Below are 25,803 nucleotides of genomic sequence, written 5' to 3' on the forward strand. Positions count from 1 at the left end.
TGAAAAGTGCTCAGTTGTGTTGAGCCAAGCTTCTCCTGGCATAGAGAGCAGGGCAGGGAGAGAGGGGGGATGGCATGAGTATTGGGCTGGACTACCAGCCGCCACGGGGGACTAGTGGCTGGAATCCCCCAGGCCGGCCACGGGTCCGCCAGCGACATGCAGCGGAAGCAGAGTACTTACTGCTGTGGGGTGGGCTGCGGTGTCCAGGGTCTGCTTCCTAGGGAGATGGAGAAGGGTGAGGAGGAGGGTGATGACCTTGAGCCCGTCCGACAAAGGGCAGGAACGGCAACCTCCATCCACCCAGAAGAGGTCCTGGGGCTCAACCCAGAGGCTCAAGAGCACTCACCGCCAGCCAGAGGCGGACGGGTGTCAAACCCTGGGACTGGACAGCCACCCTCTCCCACCCTGCAGGAAAGAGTCCCCCCTGGGAACTGGGTACGGCCAGTCTCAGCTCCAGCCTGGGGAGGCCTATCTTGAGGGAGGGTTGGAGGAACTGTCCAGGGTTGGGGGGGCCCCAGGCTGGGCTTCTTGGCCTTTAGTTGGCCGGGTGAACCACGGACTCCCTCTCTATGTCGGCCTCTGGGGCACCAGGCAGGCAAGTCCCTACAGTAGTCCCAGCCGCTAGAAGGGCCGGACGGGGGTGAGTCACCTCTTCAGGAAGAGGTCTCCATCCACGAGGGCAGGGCGACACTCGACGGGCATGCTCAGACGACAGTACAGCATGCCCGGGCCACTGCTCTGGGTACCAAATGTCTTGTGGGTGACCTTGAGGCAGGGAGGGCTGTCGATTGTGCCGTCCACCCTGGTCACCTGGACACACACATACACAGGCACGTTCCACTGCCAACCACCCTCTGGCCAGCCAGGGGTTGCGGGCCCCCTCTCCTCGCCTGACATCAGGACCCAGCCGGGTGAACCCCTTCGGGCTCTGCCCAGGTGTCCGGCTGAGTTCTGGGATTCACCCTGTTCTGTGTGGGGGGGAAGATCGGCCTCGTCCAGCAAGGCATGGATGCGGTGGTATAAACTGCCACACAAGCTGACCGGCCCTCACTTCTCCAGACCGGGATGCAGTGAGGGTGTGGGAGGGAATGACCAGTAGGAGTGATTTCTTGGATGCCCAAGAGATCAGACAGCAGGCAGGTTGAACTTTTTAAGCAACACCGCTGGGCCTGGGAAGCATGATGGGATCTGGGACGGCAGGGCACGGCGGTAGACGTGAGCCACTCCCCTCCCAGCACAATCACCCCTGCTCGGAGGAGGTGCCCACCCCAAGGCTGAGAGGTAAGTGGGAGGGGAAGGGAAGGAGAATTCAGAGGGTCAACTCCTCTGCATCCAGGAGAAGAGCCACCCATGGGCCCCACGTGCCCGCGGGGGCTTCCCTCCTCACGGGCCTGGCTACCTCCACGTGCGGGTGGTTCCCAGGCACGTTGACAAAGGTCGGCAGCCTCTTGCTGAACCACATGGCCACGTCCCGGTTCATGTTGACGGCAAACGGCTGGAAGCCCTCCTGGAGGCCACACGTGGTGTAGAACTTGAAGGTGCTGGCGTCCATCCCGAGGTTCATGCGACCAATCTGGGCCAGCCCCAGCGAGCAGATGGGCACAAAGCCTACACGAGACGGCACAGCGGGAGAGGGGCAGGGCTCAACCCAACGGGCTCTTCATTACCTGCATGAATTCAAGGGAGTCCCCCAAAGCAGCCTGAAAGCCACCCTGGGGAAACGGCCCCGGGTCACTGCGGCAAGGCCTGGGGAGGTGAGGGGGAGACTGCTGGCCTGCTCAGCGAGGGTGAGGGAGTTGAGGTGAAAACTTCAGCTGCCCTTCCCTTTGCCCCTGGGGAAGCTACTCTTGCCCCAGAGGGCTCAAGCTAGGGAGTTGACAGCTGGATGGCAGAGGCTGGTGGGAGGAGGAGACTCTTGTACCGCAGAATCCAGGGGAGGTGGATAATCTACCCAGATTCCTTCCGAGGGTGATATCAGCCTGCCCTGGGGGTGGCCCCTTGGGGGTAACCCCCAGGGATTGGCACTGGATGGTGAGGTGACTGACAATTTTTCAGAGATGAGGTAGACTAGCCAGTGGGAACAACTTCCTCGTCCTGTCATCAAAGTCATCTTATCCCACCCCCTTCCTCCTCCTCCTGCTTCCCTCCTGCCCCTCCATCCCATCTCTCTGCCCGTCTTCCTCCCTATTCCTGCTCCGTAACCCTACCCTCCTCTTCTTCCTCCTCATGGTCCCCCCTTGCCTCCATGAGTCTTCCTCCCACCAGGATGATTCAGAGTCCATCATGGGGCAGCTCCAATCCCCTGGGTCCTGGGGCTGAGCCAATCCTGAGGCTGAGAGTCAGTCCACCACACTCAGGGGAAAGGCAGGGCTTCCCAGAGAGGAATAGAGATCAGCAGCCCTGCACCCGCCACCCCACACACCGTGGTCGATGTCGTAGTCAGCAAAGGCCAGTTCGGAGCCCAGGGAGGTGATGAGCAGGTCCCCATTGAGCGTGAAGAGCATGGACGCGTCATCCAGGTTGACCAGGCACCCGACCACGTCCCCTGCCTTCCAGCAGCGCCCGAAAGAGCTGCGACCCCGGTGCCACCGCTGACCCTGTGGGAGATGGGGGTCCAGGACCAGGCGGCCTGGATCAGATGAGCTAGCTGGCTGTGGCCAGGCCAGCACCCACCCCGCCCCACGGAACCGTGCCGGGCCAGGGGAAGGCAGCAGCACCTCTCCACGCCCATTCTCCAGGGAAAGAGAGACAGAGACAGAGACTGAGGCCCAGCCCTGCAGGAACTCGCTTGGATTTCCGGGGAACTCCCAGCATATTGTCCCAGGGGAGGAGATGGGGAGGGGGCAGGGCACCAGCTCACCCTGTTGCCTTCAAACACAAAGGCCTGGTCATCCGCCCCCAGCTCGACATCCGGCCGGCAGCCCGGCCTGGCCCAACCGACGCGCATGTCCCCGCCAGTGACCGCCTCGAACTCGAAGTACCAGCGGCCCGTCTTCACCGCGTATGATCGCTCCACACGGAAGAAGCGGATCTTGTCCACGCTGACCTTCTCCACATTCTGGTCGGCTGCCAAGAGACAAAAGAGGGTAGCATGGAAACAAAAACTCATCACGAGGGCTACTGCTCCGAGACTCCACAGTGACCCTGAATGATCACCCCTCTCAACTTCCGACTCTTCCCTAGTGACCCAATATGGACCATCTGACATCTCTGACTTTCTCAGTGAATTAGCACTGATGACCATCCATGGATCTGTCCAAACCTCTTTGGAACTGCCGGGGCTTCCAACTGCACAGCTTCCTGGAACAACAGATTCCCTGTGCTCACCCTGAACTGAAGAATGAAGTGTTCTTGCTGTTCGTTATTCTTTCCCTAGTGCTTAGCACAGTGCTTCATGCTCAGGGGATGGCGCTGGCAGTAAGGAAAATGGCGGGGGGTCACGGGATGATGACGGCGATGAACAATTCCCTGTTTGCCCTGCTCATTGCCTCCCTGGTTCTGCAAACTCCAATCCTATGGTCTCCCCTCTCTGTTTTCAAGACCGCAGAGTTCTAATCTTCCCAACTATTCTTGAAGAAAACCCATCTCCCCAACAGACTTGCAGCCCACCGAGGGCAGGAACTGTCCCTTCTTCTTGCCCAACCCGGGCACCCGGCCCAGCGTGTGTGCGCGTGCGCATATGTGCGTCCGTCTTGCCTCCGCTTCAGACAAGCAGCCCCCCGAGGGCAAGAACTGAGTCTCCACCTGGCCCCCAGCCTCGAACCGACGTGGCGAGGGCTCTTACGCAGTTCCTGGTCGGATGGCTCGATGCTGTACCCGTAACCGACGATGCTGCGGACAGCCTCCCGGAGGCTGTCCCGGCCGGACTTCTTGGTCCGCTCGTCCAGGAGAGCGTAGGGCACCAGGCGTGGGTTCCGTTTGTTCTTCAGGTCCTACAGGAGCCCGTATGGACCCAGGCAGGGGCCTCATTCCAACCCGCACCCCACACACACAGCCCCACCCACTGCCCAGAGTGCAGTCCACTCCCCTGCCCCGACGTGGGGGACATTCTGAACTCAGAGTGACCCCCACGATACCTCCCAGCATGCCGGGTCAAGGGGCAGCAAAACTAGTGGAAGAACCCGGGGCTGGAAGTCAGGGAATCCTGTTTCTAATCCTCAAATCTAGACTGCTGTGTGACCTCTCTGAGCCTCAGTTTCCTCCTCTGTTAAATGGGCACCATCATCCATGCCCCACGGGGATGTCGTAAGGACGGAATGAGACCAGGGACGAGAGAGTGCTGGGGAAGGAAAGTGCCCGACACAGCTCTGTTTTCCCCGGAGGCATAAAGAGTCAGAACCGGAGCCCGGGCTTCCTCAACCGGAAGCGGAGACACATCCGCCCACACTCCATAAGGGAGACAAGACTCTCCCGAGCCACTCCAATCGCCTCCAGAGCTGGACGCCGGGGACACCAGGCCCACGGCTCCCGCAACTCGTACCCAGGGATACCGATCCCATCACTTTCACAGCTGGAACCGAGGGACACCAGCCCCACCGTTGTCACCACTGGACCCAGCTCCATAACCCCAGCTACTGCAATTTTGAATGAAATGTCTCAATAGCAAATTGTGTGTGTGCTGGGGGGAGGGCCTGGGGGTGAACGATTTGAAAACAAATCATCGCCCCTCCAGCTAGCAGGCCCCAGGCCCGGCCTCACCTGCTGGGTGCCGTAGGTCCACCCCTGCTCGATTCGGTCCTTGGCCCAGATGTTGTGTGCATTCTCCGCCAGCTTGTCCACCAGGGCCTCCTGCGTTGGTAGCAGCTTCACCTCAGACAGGTCCAGAGGGGCGGGCTTGTAGCCACCGGACATCACATAGCTGACAACCAACCAAGGCCCAGGCAGGCATAAGGCCCCTTCGTGGGGACCTGGAACCCAAGGCCTCTGAAGGCGCAGCCGTGGCAGGGCCCCCCTCAATTCCCGAGGCAGGGCAGGGATTGGATAACCAAGGGGCAGGGTTTGACACCACCTACTTCTTGGGGAGTTTTAGTTTCTTAAGATCTTCCTCAGCAGCAAGATTAGCATGAACCACGTGGCAGCCCAAGGCCAGGAGCGTTCTGTAATAAAAAACCACACGTTTGAGTGCATACACACACACAGATACACAAACAGGCCAATAGACACAAAGAATAACACACCGTTCCCAGCCATTCCCTCGGTGAATCCAAGACCCCCACAAGACCATGTCCTAAATCTACAGAGGAGACAACTCAGCATCTGAGAGAGGCCCAGAGGTGTACCACAGATGCAGTGACCTCTGACCTCCCCCATCCCCTGGGCCTCCCTCCCTCTAGACTTAGAGCTTGTTGTGGGCAGGGAATGTGTCTGTTTGTTGTTATATTGTGTGACTGTGGGCAAGTCACTTAACTTCTCTGGGCCTCAGTTCCCTCATCTGTAAAATGGGGATTAAGACTGTGAGCCCCACGTGGGACAACCTGCTTCCCCTATGTCTACCCCAGCACTTAGAACAGTGCTCGGCACATAGTAAGCGCTTAACAAATACCAACATTATTATTATTATATTGTACTCTCCCAAGTGCTTAGTACAATGCTTTGCACACACTAAGCGCTCAATAAATACTACTGAATGAATGAATGGGAGCGCCCCCGCCCCACTGATAGCCAGAGAATCGCTCCCCACTCCAGGGCCGACCCGGCCTCAATTCTCGCTTTGGACCCAAACTAACTTCAGGGTCTCTGTTGACATCTGCAAGTTGTAGTTCTTCTCTGTGTCGGGCAACTTGGAGAACTCCACGAGGCAAGGATGCTGCTTCTTGTTGTCATCCCGCACCTGGGGACCGGGGCAGAGGGACGGGGAGGGTGTTGGACCAGGCACTCCTGGGCCCCCGCCCCAAATAACTACCCACCCGGAGGCCCGAAGGGTCCGACCCTGAGAACTGGCAACGGTGCCCCCCCCCCCACAATCAACAGAGACGGGTGTCGTGAGTTGGTCCCCAATTCCCAGGGAGGAGGAATGGTGGGGGCACTGCGGGTGGTGGAGGAAGGGGAAGATGTCGCTGTTTAGGAGATACCGAGGCACCGGAACGGCCAAGAGTCATTATCAACATTAACAATACTGAATCTCATGCCGGAGCAGGGGGAAAGAGAGGAGGGAGAAAGTTGGGGGAGGTTTTGTGGGGAGGCAGGGTGAGAGAGAGAGAGAGGGCCGGGCTCTCCCCCAGACCCACACCCCCTGCTGGGAGCCGGGCTTCCGCGGGACTGACCTTGCCGAAGGTCCAGCCCAGCTCGGTTTTGCTGACGGCCCACAACTCGTGGATGTTCTCAGCCAGCCTGTCACGGACCTTCTCCAGGTGTGGCGGCAGGGAAATCTGCAGGGGGAGTGGGGTGGGGGAACGACTGCTCCCTCACTTTCCATGCAAAGTTGTGCCTCTACCACCATCCCTATCCCATCCCCCAGCAGGACAGCGCGATCCCGGCCTCGGCCCCGACAGGGTGGCCGATAGCCATCCTGTCGGCAGGCAGGCACGTACCCGACTGGTGTCTATGGGCCTGGGGGTGAACGCGGCCTGTGAGAGGAAGTGTGAGGTGCCCAGCAAGTCCCTGACACCCGCACGGTCCCGCTTGTACTCCTTGACGGGTTCCAGCCTCATCCTCTCGCCCGGCAGCAGTGCCTCGGCACAAGGCGCGTAGCCAGATGGGGGTAGGAACTTGAAATCGCCGTGGCGACCGCCCAGCAGAAAACGGATCCTGCAGCCCGGGGGAGACGGTGGGTGGCCAGGGTGTGTACACTGGCGGTCAGGCTCCCCCACAGCTATGCCACTCTGGCCCCCTGCTCCCCCCAAGGATGCAGTGAGTCAGTCGTCCCGGAAGACAGCACTAGCTCCGTCCTCAGTCCCGCCTCAGGCAAGCCAGGCCGGCAAATGGAGCAACCTTCCACACCCCAGCCGCCCACGCCACCCCGACCAGATCCCGCGATGCGGTACGTTGCAGTGCCCGAGCAGGTCACGGAACCCCCGGAGAGGACAGTTGGAGCGGCCGGTGCCCACTTACTTGACACCAGCAGAGAAACTGGCCACCGGGAAGAAGTATCCGGTGGTGCCGAAGCCCTCGAACATGCCCTGCACCGGCTGCCCATTTATGCGGAAGGAGACGCTGGGCGCCGCCAGGTCCAGGCAGCAGCTCACCACATCGTCGGATTTCAGCAGGTGCTGGTTGGCCGAGGCCACGGCCCGGGAGATGCGGCCTGGGGGCGGGACGGGGGATAGGGTTAGAGGGGCTGGGCAGGGAGAGCGGTCTGTTCTGTCTTTCCTCCCCCTGCCATGTTTCCACGACCATATGCCCCTCATTTTCAGACCCTGGGCGGCTCCACCATAACCCAGCTGGAGCCAAGAAGGTTGCAGAATGGCATAGGGGATACGGGACGGGCCTGGGAGTCAGAAGGTCAAGGGTTCTAATCCCGGCTCTGTCATTTGTCTGCTGTGTGACCTTGGGCAAGTCACCTCACTTCTCTGGTCCTCGGTGACCTCATCTCTAAAATGGGGACTGAAACCGTGACCCCCACGTGGGACTGGGCCTATGACGAACCTGATTTACCTGTATCCACTCCAGCACTTAGTACAGGCCCTGGCACATATTAAGTGCTTAACAAATACCATCATCATCATCCTCATTATTATTATTACTTCCAGTGGGGGGTGGGCTTTGCCCAGGGCCAGGAGCTGGCCTGGGGGGGCCAAGCATGTGAGGGAGAGAGAAACAGAGAGTGTTTGTGTGTGTTGTGCATGTGTGTGTGTGTTTGTGTGTACAAGAGCTTAAGTAAGAATATCCATGTGTGGGTGGGGGGGGGTGGTACGGTCTGAGGAGCTCTGTGGTCAGAGTCAGGGCCGAGCAGGGACTCACCTGACCACAGGTGCAGCCCGTCAAAGCCATAGGAGTAGAGGTCATCACCAACTCCGTTGCCGCCCCAGCCCTCACCGCCCCCGGGGTAGGGGGCGTAGCCGGCCGAGGACGCCCAGCCGACGCGCAGGTGCGTAGGCTCGGCCGTGAGGAACGGCTGCACCTGGTCCAGGATCAGCTCGAAGTACCATCTGCGGTACTGTGCCGAGCCCTCCGAAGTGCCCAGGAAGATGTTGGGCCGGATGCTGGAAGGCAAGGAATGGGCCGGGGGTGAAGGGTCGGGGGTGGCCCGCTCTTTTGTGCCCCAATAGAGAACAGCCCAAGGTTGGGGATAGGGCTGCTCCTCGGGGGCAGAACTGGACACCCTGGCACAGGGAGGCAAACTGCACTGGCCACGCCACTCAAGCTGGAGGATCAATTCCTCACCCACCGGGTCCTGACTCCTTTCCCAGCAAGACTCGGGACAGGGGTTCAAGAGAAACAGCAGGGAACTCCAGGGAACTGCAGGAGAGCTGGGCTGACCTTGGGCCCACTGACCAGATGCTGAGGGATGGGAGAATGCATCCCCTGCCTAGAGCCCAGGGTTGAGTGAGGAGGGGTAGGGCCCATCCTTCTCCCACACCGGCCTCCATGGTCCCCAGGACGCACCTGGTGACGTCATTGACGAGCCGGGTCTGCAGGAGCAGGTCCCGCCGCGGTAGCAGGTGGTCACAGATGAGGTTTTGGTTGGCTCGCACGGCCACGCCGTTGCACAGACACAGGGAGCAGAGGACAACCAGGACCTGGAGGGGGTTGCGGGAGTAAGTCCGGGGAGGGGCCGGGAGGGACCGCATGGGGCCTCAGCTTCCCCTCCCTACCCACCTCTCATCCTCCTGCCCAGGATCCCCACTTTCTCCGACGGCCCCTCTGTGTGATCAGCAGCCCCAGGCCTGGGGCTCCGAGGGGACCGGGCGCGGGGCCTGACTCTGCTCTCACCTTGGGGTTGCGCCCGTGCTTGTCCAGAAGAGAAATGATGGACTTGATGTGACTTTCCGTGATGAGGGTCAACGCCTCGGGGCTCTCAGTCAGGATGCAGTGGACAACCTCCAGGATCCCTGTGGCCACCGCGGACCGAGTCACAGACGAGTCACGGGCCACCCCTCACCCGACACTTCCCACGGCTCCGTCCTACGAACCCCTGTCCTTCCCCTCCAGCCATCCTGACCTGAGCTGGACTCCAGTCGGTCCAGTTTGCCGATCAGCCAATCCAGACGGCGGGAGAACTGTGCGCAGTTATTTCTGTTTCCACGGATCAGGGCGGCTGCCGAGGAGGCCAAGTCCCAGGGGGTCACGGGGGAAGGGGAGGTGGGGAGGGCCTCCAGGGCAGGCCGACGGGATCTGTCTTCTACTCCCGAAGTAGAGAAACCCCTCCCACCCTCCCAGCCACCGACTACAAGCTCTCCATGAACATGGGTAAGTTCTGCTAGGCATCCTGCCCAAGACTCTTAATTCGGGAAAATCCATTTCCTGAGAAGCGGCAGGTATTGAAAGTCTTCACTGGGTATAAGAGCTCCTGGGGTCACTATGCCCCCTAGCTCCAGCCTCCATCCCCCACATTCCTCGGCGGGGAGGGGTCTCTGCCTTAGTGACCCTCACCTTCCTGCCCCAGGATTTCCCGTCCCGCCCCCCCCGCCCCGACCTACGGGACACTGCGCACCGAGTAACTCGTAAAATAAGTTGAGAATTTCCTTCCAGGCTGCACTGCTCTCCTCCCTGGCAAAGCCCGCGAAGTGGGTAGCACTGTTGTAGATGTTCAAGCGGTCGATGCAGTTCAAGACCAGAGTCAGCATCCCCTGAGAGAGTCGGGGGAACAACAGGTAAGAGGGTGACGGGGCCATGGCATAGGGAAGATGGGCCGTACCAGGCAACCGGGGCGGCCAGGGGGACAGAACCACCCGGGATGGGAGAGGTGGGAAGGGTCGCAGGGGCTGGGGCGTTCTGTCGGGCCGCTATGCCCCCAACCTCTTCCTTGAACAGGTTCTGCCGGTTGCGGAGGGCACGGAGGCGGCTCTGCTTGTCCTCGTGCTGGACGCCCTCGGCGGGCGGCCGGAAGTAGGCGATGAGGTCACGCAGGGTCTGGAGCACTGCATCCGGGGGCGGCGCGATGGGGGCTGCCGCCCGGTTGTGGCCACTAGAGATACAGGGAAGAGGAGGTGCAGGGGGGCCCGGACTTTGACCACAGGCTCCTCTTTCCCTTCTGTATGACACAGAGGTCCTCCTGCCCCGCCACTGGTGGCTGGCCAACCCACACCCCACCGGGGACAGGGGTCCCTGCCGGTGCCGCACGCATGGCCCTGGCCCATGCCCTCCCCGCTCCCATTCCCGGCCCGTACCTGAGAAACTGACTGAACAGGCTTGTTGTGTTGCGGATGATGCGAGAGGCCTGCGACTCCTCACGCTGACAGCGCTGGAGCGTCAGACCGTCGTCCGTGTGTCCCTCTTGGTGGAGTATCACCTGTGGCCAACGGCGCTGCTCGGGACGGCTCCGTCCACATCCCGGGCCCGCCCGGGGGTCGCCCCGCCTCCTTCCCACCCACCCCCGCTCTCCAGGGCCTCCACCTGCAGCGATGGGGGCCCACAGGGCTGGTTGGCTATGCTCCTTGTTGTTCCCTTCCTGGCTCTCTGGGGGTAAGGCGGAGGGGCCGGGGACTCCCTCCCTAACTGAGCGATGACCCTGGGGCAGGATGTTGGGGCGCAGCCCCAATCCCACTCCACCTTCCCTCCTGCACCCATTGCCCTGGGGGCTCAGTAAGGCCAGCATGGACACCGTGGACGCCCCGTGTGCTCCTGCCCACCTTCCTCCTCAGGGGCCCGAGGCGGGAGGTTTTCATATCCTGTGCTTTGAAGGTGACCCACAGGCCGCTGGCCACGTGCTGGACGAAGCAGACCGAGTCGCCATACTTAATCTCCGCTACCCCCATGCCCTCCGGCTCCGCCTTGTGGCTGCCGTCGGGCTTCCCTTTGGTTTCCTGGGGGAAGAGGGAGAGAAGGAGGGACACAGAGAGGGAGGGAAGGAGAAAGGAAGGGAAAGAGAGAGAAAGAAAGAAAGAGAGGGACAGAGCGAGAAAGTAAAAGCAAAGAAAAATATAGGTGCAGGAGGAGAATGAAGAGTGAGAATGGCTTTTACCTCAGGCACCCACCCCCTGCCCCTTTGGCTTCACCCGAGCGTGGGTTCCACGGTTCCCAAAAAGCATTCCCTTTCGCTATCCTCCCACCGGTGGCCTGCTTGCCGGCCCTCTGTGCCCAACCCCAACCCCGCGGCGTCTCTGCCCTGTTTCATTCATTTCCCTGGGATTTCTCCCTGCTCCGGGGGGGAGGGGGGAGGGGTTGACCTTAGATGGCCGGAAGCAGAAGGCGGTGGATGCGGTGTCTGCCCTGCTGCGGTCCTGCAGCACGAGACCTTGGTCTTCGGCCAGGGCCAGGTACTGGCCGGAAGTGATGTGCCGCAGCCGGAAGGCCTGACCCCACCTGATGCTCCCACCGCTCCAGCTGGACCAACGAGGCCGCCAGAGCACCCGTCAGGGCCCCCCCACCAGGCTTCCTCCCCGGGCAGCCACAGGGGCTAGCCCGCCGAGGTCCAACAGCCCGGGTCGGAGAGGCAGGAGCCCCGCCCCGAGGCGGCCAGCAGGGCGGTGCTCCCCCACCCCCGCCCTCCAGATCTGAAACGGAGCCAGGTCCTCCTGCCTGAGGGTCCTGGGGCCCCGCTCCTGGTCATCACCCTTGGGGTTTGACCCTGGGGTCCCCTGCTTCCCCAGGCCTCCCCTCCGGTCATTACCCTAGTCTCTCCTTCATTCTCCCCAACCCACATCGACTTTTAATTCTCACTTGTTTGGGGTAGTTGAGGACCCAATAAAGGGAGCAGCAGGGACACGGGACAGAGGGGCGACAGGGGGTTGGGGCTGGGGGACAGAGATGGCCAAATGCAGGGATCTAGATGGGGCAGAGGGAGAGCACAAGGCTCCTGGGGAGCTGGGAGGACCCGAGCGCTGACCTAGCACAGCCCCTCTTGGGGCTCACCAAGACCTCAGCCCCTGGGGGATGGAATGACCCCACGAGGACACCCCACCCTTACCCCCGGACAGTCAGCAGCTCCGGTACCTGATCCGTAGAGGCTCCACAGTCCATAAGGACCGGGCCCGGCTCCCGGCACCTCCGGCCTCGTAGAAGACCCTCCTGAGCACAAAGGGGAAGGTATCGGGCCGGCAAGGGATGAGTGGGGAGGAGTCCCGCATCAGGATCCCAGGGGGCCCTCATCCCTCCCTCAGCCCGGCCCCCCACCTGTGCTGGGAGTCACTCTGGTCGGCCAAGGGGACGGTCAGACACTCGTCGTGGCCATGGAAGAGCCTCACCACGTGACCGCCGAGCAGGTACCCTGTGGGAAAATACACACACCCCCGGTCATGGGAGGCCACACCATCAGGCCTGTGTCCGCCAACCCCAAGCAGGGGTGTGGCAAGTGAGGGTGTCCCGCGGCAACCTCTCGTGGCCTTGTTTCTGCCTAGGGCAGCCTATTCGGAGGGTGCCGCCCCGGGACCGGCGCAGCGCCCTGCACACAGCGGGGCCTGGGGCAGGTCGGACAGACCAACGGAGGCAGGGGTCGTTGGGTGGGGGGGTCCAGCACGCGGGACTCACCTTCCACGATGCCGCCTGCTGAGCAGGTGGGGTGTACGTTCCACAGGGTCTGCAGAAAGGCCGCGTCCACGCCAATGGCGCCGTTGGACACGGACAGGTGCTGCAGCAGAGGAGAACCACGGCACCGCTGGCCAGGTCTTCATAGGATGCAACACCGAACCGACGGGAGCAAGACCCGCATCTCCACTCCGCGGAATGGGGGGCTTTGTTTCAGAGGGCAGAGTGGGCGGGTCCTCGCAGCTCAGCCGGCGTGGGTCAGCCTGTCCTTTGGGCCCGAGCAGAGCCACTGAGGCAGTTTCCCAGGGGCCACACCGTTGCCCCCATCCACATGGTGGTGATGGCTGTTGGGGGGGCACGGACCCCCTGACCCTGGGGATTGTCCGCGTTCGCTCCCCCTCACCAGATATCTCTCAGAGGAGACGCTGACGAGGATGAGGTCATCGCCGATCCGGACCTTCTCGCCTTCCGAGCGCTGTTTGGAGGTGGGGTGGATGGTCCACCAGCAGGCTTCACCTGGCCAGAGTCCGCAGGGTTAAAGGTCAGCAACCCAGGCCTCTCTCCAGTGCCCCCACACACCCCACTCTGCCCCAGGGAGGAGGTTGGAACACAGATCCCCAGAGAGTCATGGCTCAGCCATCAAGGCGGGCAGGGAAGAAGGTTACAGGGAATTGGGGAGCTCAGTCCAGAGAAGGGAAGGCCGAGGAGAGACTCTGTGTGTGTTTGTGTGTGTCTCAGGTGGTGGGAGGCCAGGCGGCTGCTTTGTTACCTTCCAGGCTAGGGAGGAAGCTGACTGTCATTTCCTGTGACCCCTGAGAACCGAGTAGGCAAAACTGCGGCAGGAGAGATTGAGGAGTTCCTTTGCTCCATGGCACCTGGAGTTCTGCAGGGGGTCAGCAGCCTGGCCCAGCCCCCCACCATAGTCTTTACTGAGAGCTTACTCTGGACCAAATGCAAGGCTCGATCCAACATAAGCAGATCGGGGATAGTCCCTGAGCCAGTGGGGGCTCCCTTTCTAAGAGGGAGGGAAAGCGGGGATCTTATTTCCACTTTGAAGGGGAAGAGACGGAGGCCCAGAGAGTGAGGTGACTTGCCCAAGCTCACACAGCGGGTGAGGGGCAGCCGGGACTGTGCTCGCATTGGCTACCATTCCTGCGTTGCTTGCGCTACGCCACACTAACAATGGGGCCCCTCTCCTGGCCCTTTGCCTCCATCCCGCTCCCTGCCCTCAAGACCCGATTCCAGGGAAGAGGTCCCCTGAGGGGTGGAGGGGTACAGAGGGACCCAGCCCCCATTCACCCTGTCCCCCTGGTTCATCCGATACATCCTGCAGTCCTCAGTATTCACCCCATCCCCCCATTTCCGAAGCGGGGGAGGGCAGCTCACCCACGGCGTGTTCCCGCAGTCCCACATCAAAGGCCAGCTTGTCTGTCTGGGACCGCGACATCGTCAAGCAGGTCAGATACTGCAACGGTGGCGGGGGCAGTGGGCAGTCGGCGATGGGCCTCCCAGGGGCTCTCCCCGCCCACCTGTTGTGTCTCACCCCGCCCCCAGCCCAGACCGGGCAGGGCACCCACCATCCCGCTGAAAGCGTGGCGCAGCAGGAGCGCATGGCCATACAGCAGCGTCCGGCGGCTGCCCCCTTGCGTGGCCTGCGGGAAGCAGCAAGGAGGAAGAGGTCCAGCTGGGTCCGACTGGCCCCGGGAGCCACCGGCTGCAGCCTCGAGCAGAGGACAACGACCCCCAAGCTGTAGGCTCCAGACCTAGCCCGAGATAGGAGCGCCCCGCGCTCGGCCAGAGGGCCTGAGCCCGGAGCCCCTTACCTGTGTTTGGAACTTCTCAGCAGCGTTGGACGTGGGAGAGAGAAGAGGAGGTGACATCGCCAGACCGGCTCACGGGTGGGCCCAGACTCGCCCCAGAAGGGTGAGCGTACAAGCCCTCCCAAGCCCCGCGGCACCTCGGCCTCTGGCCTCCCTGCTCTCTGCCCCGCTCCCCCGCTCCCACTCCCTAGTGCACACAGCGGACACCACGGGCCCTCAGGGGAGATGGAGATTGGCGGTGTGGCCTGAGGATGGATGGGGTCCCCTCAGGCCCGAGCTGGACGCAGCCTCGAGCCTGAACACCAAGTTCTTCCCACCCCACATCCTTTTTTCAGGGGAGGGGTGGAGAGGGCAACCGGTCAGAAGGGAAGGAGACGATGGACCCCGGCCATGGCTGGCAGCTTCCTCCGTTTCTCCGAGGCCACCTCTCAGACACTCACCCCGTCTCCTGGGTCCTCGCCACTGTTGGCCAGCATTTCCTGCAGTGCCCGCACAGACAAGGACTGCTGCAGCACGAAGTGGCAGATGCAGAGATCTGGGGGCACATACTGCCGCCGGGGCAGCACCGGGAGGAGCGAGACCTGAGGGTCAAGACTCTCCACCTTCCCCGGACCCACATACACACATGCGTATGCACATACGTGTGCACGCACCCCCACACACACAGTGCCGGGTACTGAGGGAGGGAAGGAGAAGGAGGAGTACTTGGCTCTGCCCTCAGGGGACTTCCCCACCAGTCTTGCACGGAGACTGTAAGTTCCAACAGTGAGTGAGAGGGGCCAGCCATGTGGCCTAGTGAAAAAAGCCCAGGCCTGGAAGTCAGAGGACCTGGGTTCTAATCTACGATCCACCACTTGTCTGCTGTGTGACCTTATTCAAGTCACTTCACTCTTCCGTGCGTCAGTCCCCTCATCAGCAAAAGGGGGATTCAATTCCTGTTCTCCATCCTTCTTAAACTGCGAGCCCCATGTGGGACCTGATTATCTTGTATCTACACCGGTGATTAACACAGTGCTTGGCACATAGTAAGTGCTTAACAAATGCCACGATTATTATCATCACTGTAGGGCACAGTTGGTCAACACCTAGCCTAGACAAGCCCTTCTGGAAGGTCTCTTAGGAGCTTGTGGAAGCCAAATCTCCCATGTCCCAGTGACCGGTGGCTTTGAGAGTATGCTCTGGTGCTGACTCCAAGGGTCCAGACCCCGTGGGGCTCCCAGAGGGGGTAGGTGGGTGGCAGGGTCTTACTTTGGCTTCAGAAGTTGGTTCCAGGAAGCACAATCGGTTGCCCAGTCCTTCAGCTGCCAGACAGAACTTCCTCTGCTCCTTGTGGATGTTGGCGACACACTGCAGCACCACCTCGTCCTCCTGCAGATGGAGCACCGTGAGAGGGGTGGGCGGGGGATGGGGGCACTCCAGCGGCCTCATGCCAGAGCCATGAGCCCACCGCAAGACTCCCACCCTTTCCCATCGACTCCTACAGAGCCACCCTCTGGAGGGGTGGGGCCCTCTGGGACCACCTTCCAAAATCATCCAAAACTAGGACTCCTCCTAGTCACGCTTTCCCTGGCGTTTCTGATCTGGCCTCGGTGGCAAACACACCCAGCAACAACCAGCCAGTGCACCGATCCATGCTTCCCCAAGCCTGCCTCACGCGGAATGCCCTTGTCCATCTGGGTCATCGAGCCAGCGTCTGGGGAGAACTGCTGAATCCGGGCGTCCTTGGGGTGAGGGGGCGGAAAGAGGAAAGGCCAGGGGAACCTGGGTGGTGAGAGATTCCTCAGGATGGATATCTAGGAGGCCGTTACAGTAGCATAGCCTACTGGAAAGAGCACGGATGTGGAAGCCAGAAGACCACTTGTCTGCTCTGTGATCTTGGGCAAGTCATTGATCTTCTCTAATGCCTCAGTTCCCTCATTTGTAAAATGAAGGTTCAATGCCTGTTCTTCCTCCCCTTAATAAATTAATCATATTTACTGAGTATTTACTGTGTGCAGAGCACTATACTAAGTACTTGGGAGACTACAATATAACAAGACTCCTTAGACACATTCTCTGCTTACAGCCTAGAGGGTTAAAGGCAGGCAAATGGCTCTACCCTGCTTTTTTTTTTATGGTATCTGTCAAGCGCTTACTATGTCATATTTGTTAAGCACTTACTATGTGTCGGGCACCGTATTAAACACTGGGATAGATACAAGATCATTGAGTTGGACATAGTCCATGTTCCACATAGGGCTCAAAGGCTTAATCCCCATTTTACAGATAGGTCACTGAGACACAGAGAGGTTAAGTCCCTTTTAGTCCGTGAGTCCTGTGTGGGAGGAATGTGTCCAACCTGATTATCTTATCTAGCCCAACACTTAGATCTGCACTTAGCATATAGTAAATGCTTAGTACCCACCCCATAATAATTATAATAATAGTTTTATTATTATTATTGTTATTAAGGTCTCTACACGAACTGTGCAGGGCAGGTGAGGCTCTAACTTGGGGGGCAAAGCTGGTCACCTCACAGATCAATCTCCAAGAGATGAGGGCCCAGCTAGCCAGTTATGATGGTTCAGGTCACCAACCTCTGCATGAACTTGAGACGCCAGGAATTGCCCTAACCAGGGAGGCACTTCAAGAGTTCTCCTTACCAGGCTCGTGGGCTTGTACACCTATACCCTCAAACACACACACCCACACACTAATACACACACGTGTGCATGTGCGTACAGGAGGATCGTGGCCTAGTGGAAGGAGCCCAGGCCTGTCAGAGGACCTGGATTCAAACCCTGACTCTGACAATGGCCTGCTTTGACCTTGGGCAAGCCATCATCAGTGGTATTTATTGAGAACTTACTGTGTGCAAAACATTATACTACGTGCTCGGGGGAGTACGATACAACAGGGTTTATATTCCCTGCCCAGTTATTCAGTGGTATTCACTGAGCACTTATGTGCAGTGTACTGTTCAAAGCGCTTGGGAGTGTACAATACAACAGAGTTGGTAGACATGTTCCCTGCTCACAATGAGCTTACAGTCTAAAGTCACTTAATTTCGCTGTGCCTCAGTTTCTTCATTGTCAAATGGAGATCCGATACCCATCCTCCCTCCTCGGACTGTTAACCCCATGTGGGACGGGGCAGTGTCCAGCGTGATTAACTCTTATCAACCCCCAGGACTTAGAGCAGTTCTTGACACATAGTAAGAGCTCAACAAATACCACAGTAACAGGTACTATTTTTCGCAGGGAGGGGGAAGGGATGAAGAGGTAAAAGGAGGGGTATGAGAGCGGAGTTGTTGGCAGGGAGAGAGGTGCCAAAGAGACTAATAACCAGTTGGGGGCCCGGCCCCACCCTAGCTGCCCTGGGGGCATAAGAGCAGGTGCAGCTACCCGGCCGGGAGCCCACGGGTGGAGATCCACCGCCCCAGCCTGAGCCAACCCCAACCTCCGGGCCCCGTTTCTACCGCCCTGCACAGCCCGAGGGGGAAAGGGAGGGGCGGAAATTTTAGAGGGAAAATAAACGGCCGAAACGGTCCGTAGGTCCCGCCGCTCGCCGGTGGCCACAGACACACCTATCCCCGTGACCCTGTCACTCACGATCGCCGGCGTCAGGTCTGGGGACCAGGGGCAGTCCTGGTTCCCGGTCACAGCGCCTGTCCGCCAGCGGGAGGGCTGTAGTGAGCACCCCACCTTGCCGCAGGCCGGCTCGGACCCCGAGGATCCGGGGCCAGGGCCTCCCTCCCTTCCTCCCCCCTCAAACCTCCAGCCCCGCCTCGGCCTGCTCCCTCCCTCCCCCGGCCCCCTACGTGGTAATGAACACCCCCCTGGGGCGGGGGGCTAGAGGACCAGCACCGCGCCTTCTCTTCTCACCTGTGACTCAATGTACCGAGAAACTCGCCCCCTCCTCCCACGCCGGGGACCTAAAAAGCAGGGTCCCCCGTGTCACCGAACCGAGGCACACCCCCTGGGACCCCCCGCTCCCGCCCCTCCTGCTCAGCCCGCTCTTCCCCTCCGAGGGGCAGGGGACCGACCTTCTCCGCTGACCTCCGACGGGGGGTGGCCCACGGCCCCTCGCTGCACGGAAAATACGTTCGGGGGGCGGGGAGGGGGGCCTAGGCGACCGAGGGCTCCTACGTGCTCTCGTGGGCCAGGGCCTGAGCCACCCCGTGGCACGGGAGGAAAGGGGCGGCAGATTTTGCCCAGGTTCTGATGAGAACAGGGGCCAGCTGGGCGGGGGAGGGAGGCTGCACGTGGTCCCGAAGGCCTGGCCTCCCCCGCCCCCCTGGGGAGGCCCAAAGGGGCTGCCCGGATGGGGGAAGAAGTTGGTGAAGAACCTGGGCTGCGGGCTAGGGAGCGGGAAACGGGGAGGAGGAGATGGTGGAGGAGCTAGATGGGGGGGACCCTGGGGGAGAAGAGAAAAAACAGGGAGAAGCGGGAGATGTATTTATCAATAATAAAAATGGTCTTTGTTAAGAGCTTACTCTGTGCCAGGCACTGTTCTAAACGCCGGGGTGGGGACAAGCAAATCCGATTGGACACAGTCCCCGTCCCACGTGGGGCTCACAGTCTCAATCCCCATTTTACAGGTGAGGTAACAGGCACAGAGAAGTGAAGTGATTTACCCAAGACCACACAGCAGACAAGTGGCAAACCCGGGATTAGAACCCATGACCCTCTGACTCCAAGGTCCGTGCTCTATCCACTGTGCCATGCTGCTTTTCAATCCTGTTGTCTGTCTCCCTCTCTAGACTGTGAGCTCGTCGTGGGCAGGAATGCATCTGTTGTCATAGTGTACTCTCCCAAACGCTTTGCACACAATAAGCGCTCAATAAATACGATTGAGTGAATGAAAGGTGTAGGAAGGGAAGGATGGTGAGGAGAGGAGGAGGCCAGCAATGATTCCCAGCCCAATCCCAAGGCATGCCGCCCCTCCTGGAACTCTCCCCAAGGGGCCTCCAACCTCAAATCTGCCAGATCACAGGTTTCCCTATCTTCAAAGTCTCCTGAAAGCCCACCTCCTATAGCAGGCCTTCCCTCGTTCTACCCCCTCCTCCGGGGCAGGTCATCCTTATCAGCCCCTCAGCACTCACGTGTGTAAATGTTTCCGGATCCGTTCTCGTTTCATGAATCCCCTTGGGCTTCTCACTACCTTAATCCCGTTAACGATTGTCTGCCGGTCGACGTACAGTCGCCTGGCAGGGACTGAATCGATCAAGGACAGGAATCTTGTCTGTCACTTCTTCTGTTTTTCAGGCATTCAGTACAGCGCTGTGGACGCAGCAGACGCCCAGTAAAATGCTCCTCACACAGCTGATATCCAGTACAGCACTTTGCACTCAGGCGCTCAGTACAGGACTTTGTGCCTAAAATACACCACTTGGCACACAGCAGGCACCTAGTTCAGCGCTTAATACAGTGCCTGGCACATAGTAAGCACTTAAATACCATTATTATTATTACAGCACTTTGCACACAGCAGACGCCCAGTACAGCACTTTGCCCACGGTAGGAGCCCAGTACAGTATTCTGCACTCAGTAAGTGCCCAGTTCAGTACTCTGCACAAGATAGGCCCCCGTTTCCCCCGTCCTCCCGTATTTTTACATCCTTGCAGCCTGATTTTTCTGGCTGCCAGCCTGGTTTCTCGGAAGTGGGCAGGGGCAGCCAGCGTGATTGGAGTAATAGCACCCAGCCGGGCCTGCTCCCGGCTGTCTTGCGGCTCGGATGGGCTCGGTGTTCCTCCGCCAGCTGTGCCTCCGAGCTCTCCCCTCCCGCCGGTGGCAGCGAGGACCTCCCGGGGAGCCCGGCCGGATCTCGTTGCCATGGCGCCCGGGCTCTCCGGATCCAGCGGGCCGGGAGCCCGGCTCCCGCAGAACCTCTGACACCGCGTCAGCTCTGTCGTATGGTTCTCTCCCAAGCACGTAGCACACAGAAAGCCCCCGATAAATGCCTCCGATTGATTGATGGCGTCTGTCTTCCCTACACCCCTTCCTCCCTCCGGAGGCTGCTGGGGTTGAGCGGAGGGAGGGCGGGCGAGGATGTCCAGCAAGGAGACCCCAAGAAGGTTCGGGTGGAAGTTCGGCGCACAAAGAGAAGCAGTGCGGCCTAGTGGAAAGAGCACGGGCCTGGAAGTCAGAGGACCGGGGTTCTAATCGCTCCTCTGCCTCTTCCCAAGGTCTCACAGCATACCAGTCATTTAACTTCTGAGCCTCATTAAATCCTACTCCCTCCTACTTAGTCTGTGAGCCCCCCGTGGACAGGGACTGTGTCCAACCTGATTATCTTCTAACTAGCCCAGCAATTAATACAGCGCTTGGCACACATTAAGTACTTAACAAACGCCACCACTGAGGGAAGTGTGGGGCCCTCACGGGACCTAAATCCGCAACCTCTCAGGCATGAGAATGATAGTCCTGGTTTCCAGCTGAGTGAGCGATGGAGACAGTTTTTTTAATGGTATCTGTTAAGTGCTTACTATGTACCAGGCACTGTACTAAGCACTGGGGTGTCCAAGCTTGGACACAGTCCATGTCCCACTTGGGACTAACAGTCTTAATGCCCATTTTACAGAAGAGGGAATTTAGGCACAGAGAAGTTAAGTGACTTGCCCAGGGTCCCAAAGCAGACAAGAGGCAGAGCCAGGATTAGAACCCAGGTCCTTCTGACTCTCAGGCCTGGGCTCCAACCCCTAGCCCACTCTGTTTTTCTGCCAGTGTCCCGAGGAATATTAATGTCTGTCTCCCCCTCTGGACTGTAAACTCATTGTGGACAGGGGATGTGTCTATTATATTGTACTGTATTCTCCCAACCACTAAGTACAGTGCCCTACACATAGTAAACACTCAATAACTACTGTCGATTGATTGATTGATCGATCGAAGGGATGGAGCCCTAGTTCCCAGCTTTGAGCCCCAGCTATTGCTTCCCACACAGCTCTCGGGGCTGGACCACGGCCTCACTCACTCTGTATCCCCAACCAGACCAGAGGCTGGAAATATCCCTCAGATCCGGTGGGCCTGCTCCAGCCACCCGCCCCTCCCAGCCCCACCCCACTGGCTACCTCCCTGGAAGCCCCCTTCCCCACCCTGTCCCCACAGGGACCGTTCAGATCTCTGGCTGCCGTCTTCCTTTCTCCCCTGGCAGGCAGCTGAAGGACGCATCTGTGGCCCTGAGGAATGACTGCAGATGCCTCTCTCTGCCAACGGCGGGTTCGGGGACAGCGAGAATCGGCAAGTTCCGGCTGGTTCCCGCAGGGCATAACCCGCCCAGGGAACGACGAGGGCCTGCGCTGAAAAGGGGCCCCGGGGCCACAGGACACTGACTGGATTAGTCGCAGCACTCCCGGGGGTCACCAATGGAGTCTTTTCCTCTACCGGAAGCTAACATGAAGCCCAGAGAGGCTGAGCCCCTGTGGTCTGAGGTCTCACAGCCCCTTAGCTCCCTCCCCCACCCTTCTTTTTCCCCTGGGTCAGCTGGCGGCCCTAGTGGGAGGACCTGGCCTCTTAGATTTGAGATCTGATTTCCTGCCCATTCTCCAGGCAGGACAGTTGTGCCAAGCAGGCTTCTTCTCAGGCCCGAGGGCGCCGAGCCCTCTCACCGCCTGTTCTTGGGAAGTCCGCTCCCTTCCATCCTCGCCTCAGCCCTGCACCTTTGAAGGAGAGACTAGCCCGGGGTGGGGGAAGGGGACTCAGAGAAGGGCGGTGCCCCCAGGACCCTGGCCTACAGCCCCCCAGCATCCTGGAAAGGGGCAACCTGACCTGGGGGGAGATAGGTTTAGTTTCACTGCTGGACGGACACAAGACCTGAGCCCCAGGCTGGGGGGTTAAATCATCCAAGGACCAGCTGTTCCCCAGCCAGGGGCGGGGCAATGGGAAGAAGACAGGAGAGGAAACTTCCCCCTCAGCCCACCTGAAAGGCTGACCCTATGGCAGAACCAGGTCAGTTGCGGGGAACATGGCGGGGAGGCGGAGATATAATGGGTGGGCGTTGGTGCAAGCGAGTGTGTACGTGTGTGCACCATCATCCATTCATTGCACCATCATCCTCGTCCGCACCATCACCACTGCCATAGCACCACCATCTTTGTCCTCAACATCATCGCACCGTCATTCTCACCTTCACCACCACCGCTACCATCACATCGTCATCGTCGTTCTCACCGTCGCCGCCGACACTGCCATCATCATCACCGTGGCCCTCTCCCAGTCAATCGATCAGTCCCAGTCCTAGCTACCAGCGGCACGTGCCCTGCCTGTGCCAGGCGTCCTATAAATGAGCTGGACAGACCCCTCCCGCCAGGGATTGACCATCTGAAATTTCCCAGATTTCTTCAGGGATCAAACTCCTTCTCCCAGGAGCGGGGGGTCTTAGCAGTTGTCAGGTAGCCAGTCGATCGTGTTTATTGAGTACTTACCGTGGGGAGAGTACTGTACTAAGCGCTTGGAAGAGTACAACACGACAATAAACAGGCACAATCCCAGCAGGTCTCACCGTAGGGGAGGAGTTATCGGGGAGAGGGGAACCCGGGACCTGTCTGCCCACTGCCATGACAAGCCCACTTGTTCTTAGGAGGGGCGAGAATATGGTGGGTAGGGGTGGAGCAGTGGGGAAGTGGACTCCTATTCTAAAGTCTCCCTCGTCTGGGCAGCTTGTAGGATTCAGGTCCAGTTATTAGAGGAGACTGGAGTCTCTGCTCGGAGCTGGAGTGGGGGTTGGGGGGTTGTTACTGGGGTCTCTGCTCGGGGTTGGGAGGGTCGGTTGGGGTCCCTTCTCGGGGTTGGGGGAGTTGTTGCGGTCTTCCCTCAGGGTTAGGGGGGCCATTGAGGTCTTTGCTCGGGGTTGGGGGCGGTTGGGATCTCTGGTCGGGGTTTAGGGGGCAGCCGAAGGTCTCATCTGTAGACGAGAGGGTGGCTGGGGGCGGCAGGGGTCCCTGTACAGGGAGGGGGGCGGACGAGTTGGGGGCTCTGCGTATGAGGAGGGCAGGGTCGAGACCAGCGGACCCCCAGCTCTAGAGGTCAAGATGTTTAGAAATGGGGGGGCAGGGGAGGCTCCCCGCCTCCCGGGCCCCCCTCCTCCCGAGACGGCTCCTTAGTCGACGCCCCCGAGGCGCGAGGCGGATGGGTGCGCTCGCCTCACCCCCCCACCCCGGCCCCAACCCGGCCCGACCGGCACGTACCGTCCGCAGAAACTGAATCTCGTCTTCGGCTCCTTCGGCTCCCTCGGCCATGGCTCGGGGGCGTGAGAGGGGGGCGGCAGGGCCGAGGAGACTGCTGGCCTCGGCTCGGCCCGGTCCGGTCCGGTCCGGCAGCGTTCCTCGGTGCGGTGCGCTGTGCGTTGTGCTCTGTGCGCGCCTCCCGGCTCCGGCTCCGGCTCCGGCTCCCTCCCCGCCCCTGCCCCCGCCCCGCAAAACGCGTTTCTCCGCGCTGTCCTCGCCGGGTCTTCTGGAGAGCCTGGACAGCGCACCGCACTGCAGAGTCCGCCCGGCGCCCGGCCCGGCCCGGCCCGACCCCGGAGCCCCAGCCAGAACCGGACCTAAAACCGGATCTGGAACCGGAGCGGGAGCCTCAGGCGAGCTCCAAACAGAACCTGAGCTGGAACCGGAGTCCCAGCCCGGACCAGACCGGAGCCTGGTCCAAAACCCAAGCCTAAACCCAAGCCCAAACCCCAGCCCACACCCCAGCCCAAACCCCAGCCGCAGCCAGAGTCTGATCTGGAGTCGGGGCCAGAACCGAAGCCCGAGCCGGAGCCGGAACCAGATCTGGAGCCAGACCCGAGGCCGCAGCGGGAATCAGACCCGAGACCGGAACCCGAGCTGGAGCGGAATTAGAACTAGAAATGGAGCCGGAACCCCTGCTGACCTCAACCCATTCCGGAGCCCAGAAACTGAGATGGAACCAGACCAGGGGGCTTAAGCGCCCCCCACCCTCGCACCTACAAGGAGTCCAGGGGACTGCACTCCAGGGGTCAGGAAACAGAGGGATCCGGCCTCCTCCTCCTCCCAGGACCCTGAATCCGGCAGTCTCCTCGCCCCTGCGACCCCTTCAGCCACCCAGACTGTACGGCTGAGGCCCGCTCAGGGGTCGCCCTCCCCGCCCCCCGTCCCCTGCCCCCTTGGTGCCTTTACTCCAGACCTCAGAGAGGTCGGAAGCCCTGCCCATGCTGGACACTGGCCCAGATGAGGCCAGATGCGGCCAGGGGCTAGCACGGAGATGCCCTCCGCATCCTTCTTCATCTGTGCCCCAGAAGCCCAGAACCGAGGCCCCGGAAAGTGGGGCGGGAGAGGGGGCGGAGGTGGTGGGGGGAAGGTTAAGGTCGTCTGCTGCTCTCCACGGCTCTAGTGTGGACACACAGGGCTCAGACAGAGGGGCAGAGTCGGGGGGTACTTGGGGCACTAGGGGGGAGTCCAGGGCAGCAGCTGCCCCCTAGCTCAGACGGACTCTCTGTCCCTGCAGCAGGGCCAGAATAAGCCCAGCCCCCTGATCGCAGTCTAGAGCAAGAATGGGGGAAGTAGGGGCAAGGGGGAGCGTCCAGTGCAGAGTTGTGCTTCCAGGACCCCAAGGAACAGAGCTAGCCTTGGGCCCATACGTCAGGCTGTCCTCCCACTGGAGTCAAGGCCACCCTTTTACCCCCACCGGATCGGGGGCTTCCTGAGGTCAGGGCTGTGTCCGTCCCATCTCCCCCGCCGGACCTGGGCCTCCCTGAATGCCAGCGCTAGGGATCTGTTTCCCATAAGCTCTGCTGCGCTTGGGGAAGTGCCTGGTGTTGCCTGTGGGGAGCCACCTAGGCGCCCCGCAATTCTTTCCCCACGAAAGGGGCAGCTGCAACCGTTTGTTTCCAGCCTCCCGATTGCTCCTGAGGCTGAGATCCGGCCACTGAGGAAGTGGCAGTTGGCCTAAGTCCCGCTCGGCCCAGATCCAACGCCTCTGACTTGGATTTCTTGATTTGGGGGCCTCCCGGTAATTCGGGTACCGGGATTTGTGGGCGCTATTATGGGATCTTTATGGGGGCTACCTTTCCCCAGTCACCAGGCCAGAGCTTGACGGGGGGTTGCGGTTAATTCGGGGGTGGGGAGGGGAGACGGAGTGAGTCTCACTGCCACAGGGTGAAACCTCCTCCCAGCTGGCAGGATCCGACCTGAGCTTCCTGGGGCCGAGCTGTGTCCAGCCTCCTCCTGCCATGGCCGGGGCGAGCGTCTCGACCACACTTGTCTGGGCGAAGGCCTCGGCAAACTTCATTCATTCATTCAGCAGGGTTTATTGAGCATCTTTGATGTGTAGGGAGCTCTACCGTGGGGAGTGCTATTATGGACCCCTGCGGGGTGCGGGGAGCTGCTCGGGTCTTCGGGGATAGCAGCGTGGCTCAGTAGAAAGAGCACAGGCTTGGGAGTCAGAGATGGTGGGTTCTAATTCCGGCTCCGTCACTTGTCTGC

General features: G+C 60.4%; 1 protein-coding gene across 1 annotated transcript in view; it reads right to left on the reverse strand.

The window, feature by feature from the left end:
• RYR3 (ryanodine receptor 3) overlaps positions 1–23,696 on the reverse strand; it is a 70,495-nt gene extending 46,799 nt beyond the window's left edge. The window contains 30 exon segments of the mRNA XM_039914006.1: positions 181–217; positions 650–810; positions 1,400–1,608; positions 2,423–2,597; positions 2,861–3,066; positions 3,785–3,932; positions 4,699–4,858; positions 5,013–5,096; positions 5,727–5,830; positions 6,264–6,368; positions 6,531–6,747; positions 7,051–7,243; positions 7,900–8,141; positions 8,545–8,678; positions 8,872–8,990; positions 9,101–9,196; positions 9,593–9,728; positions 9,898–10,066; positions 10,269–10,390; positions 10,731–10,904; positions 11,268–11,424; positions 12,034–12,108; positions 12,214–12,307; positions 12,568–12,667; positions 12,968–13,080; positions 13,951–14,029; positions 14,142–14,216; positions 14,825–14,932; positions 15,633–15,752; positions 23,551–23,696. Of these exon segments, the coding sequence (XP_039769940.1) occupies positions 181–217; positions 650–810; positions 1,400–1,608; positions 2,423–2,597; positions 2,861–3,066; positions 3,785–3,932; positions 4,699–4,858; positions 5,013–5,096; positions 5,727–5,830; positions 6,264–6,368; positions 6,531–6,747; positions 7,051–7,243; positions 7,900–8,141; positions 8,545–8,678; positions 8,872–8,990; positions 9,101–9,196; positions 9,593–9,728; positions 9,898–10,066; positions 10,269–10,390; positions 10,731–10,904; positions 11,268–11,424; positions 12,034–12,108; positions 12,214–12,307; positions 12,568–12,667; positions 12,968–13,080; positions 13,951–14,029; positions 14,142–14,216; positions 14,825–14,932; positions 15,633–15,752; positions 23,551–23,601 (3,963 nt within the window). The 5' untranslated portion in view covers positions 23,602–23,696.
• Positions 23,697–25,803: the final 2,107 nt, after the last annotated feature.

This window comes from Ornithorhynchus anatinus, chromosome 13 (assembly GCF_004115215.2).
Source record: "Ornithorhynchus anatinus isolate Pmale09 chromosome 13, mOrnAna1.pri.v4, whole genome shotgun sequence".
NCBI classification, from domain to species: Eukaryota; Metazoa; Chordata; class Mammalia; order Monotremata; family Ornithorhynchidae; genus Ornithorhynchus; species Ornithorhynchus anatinus.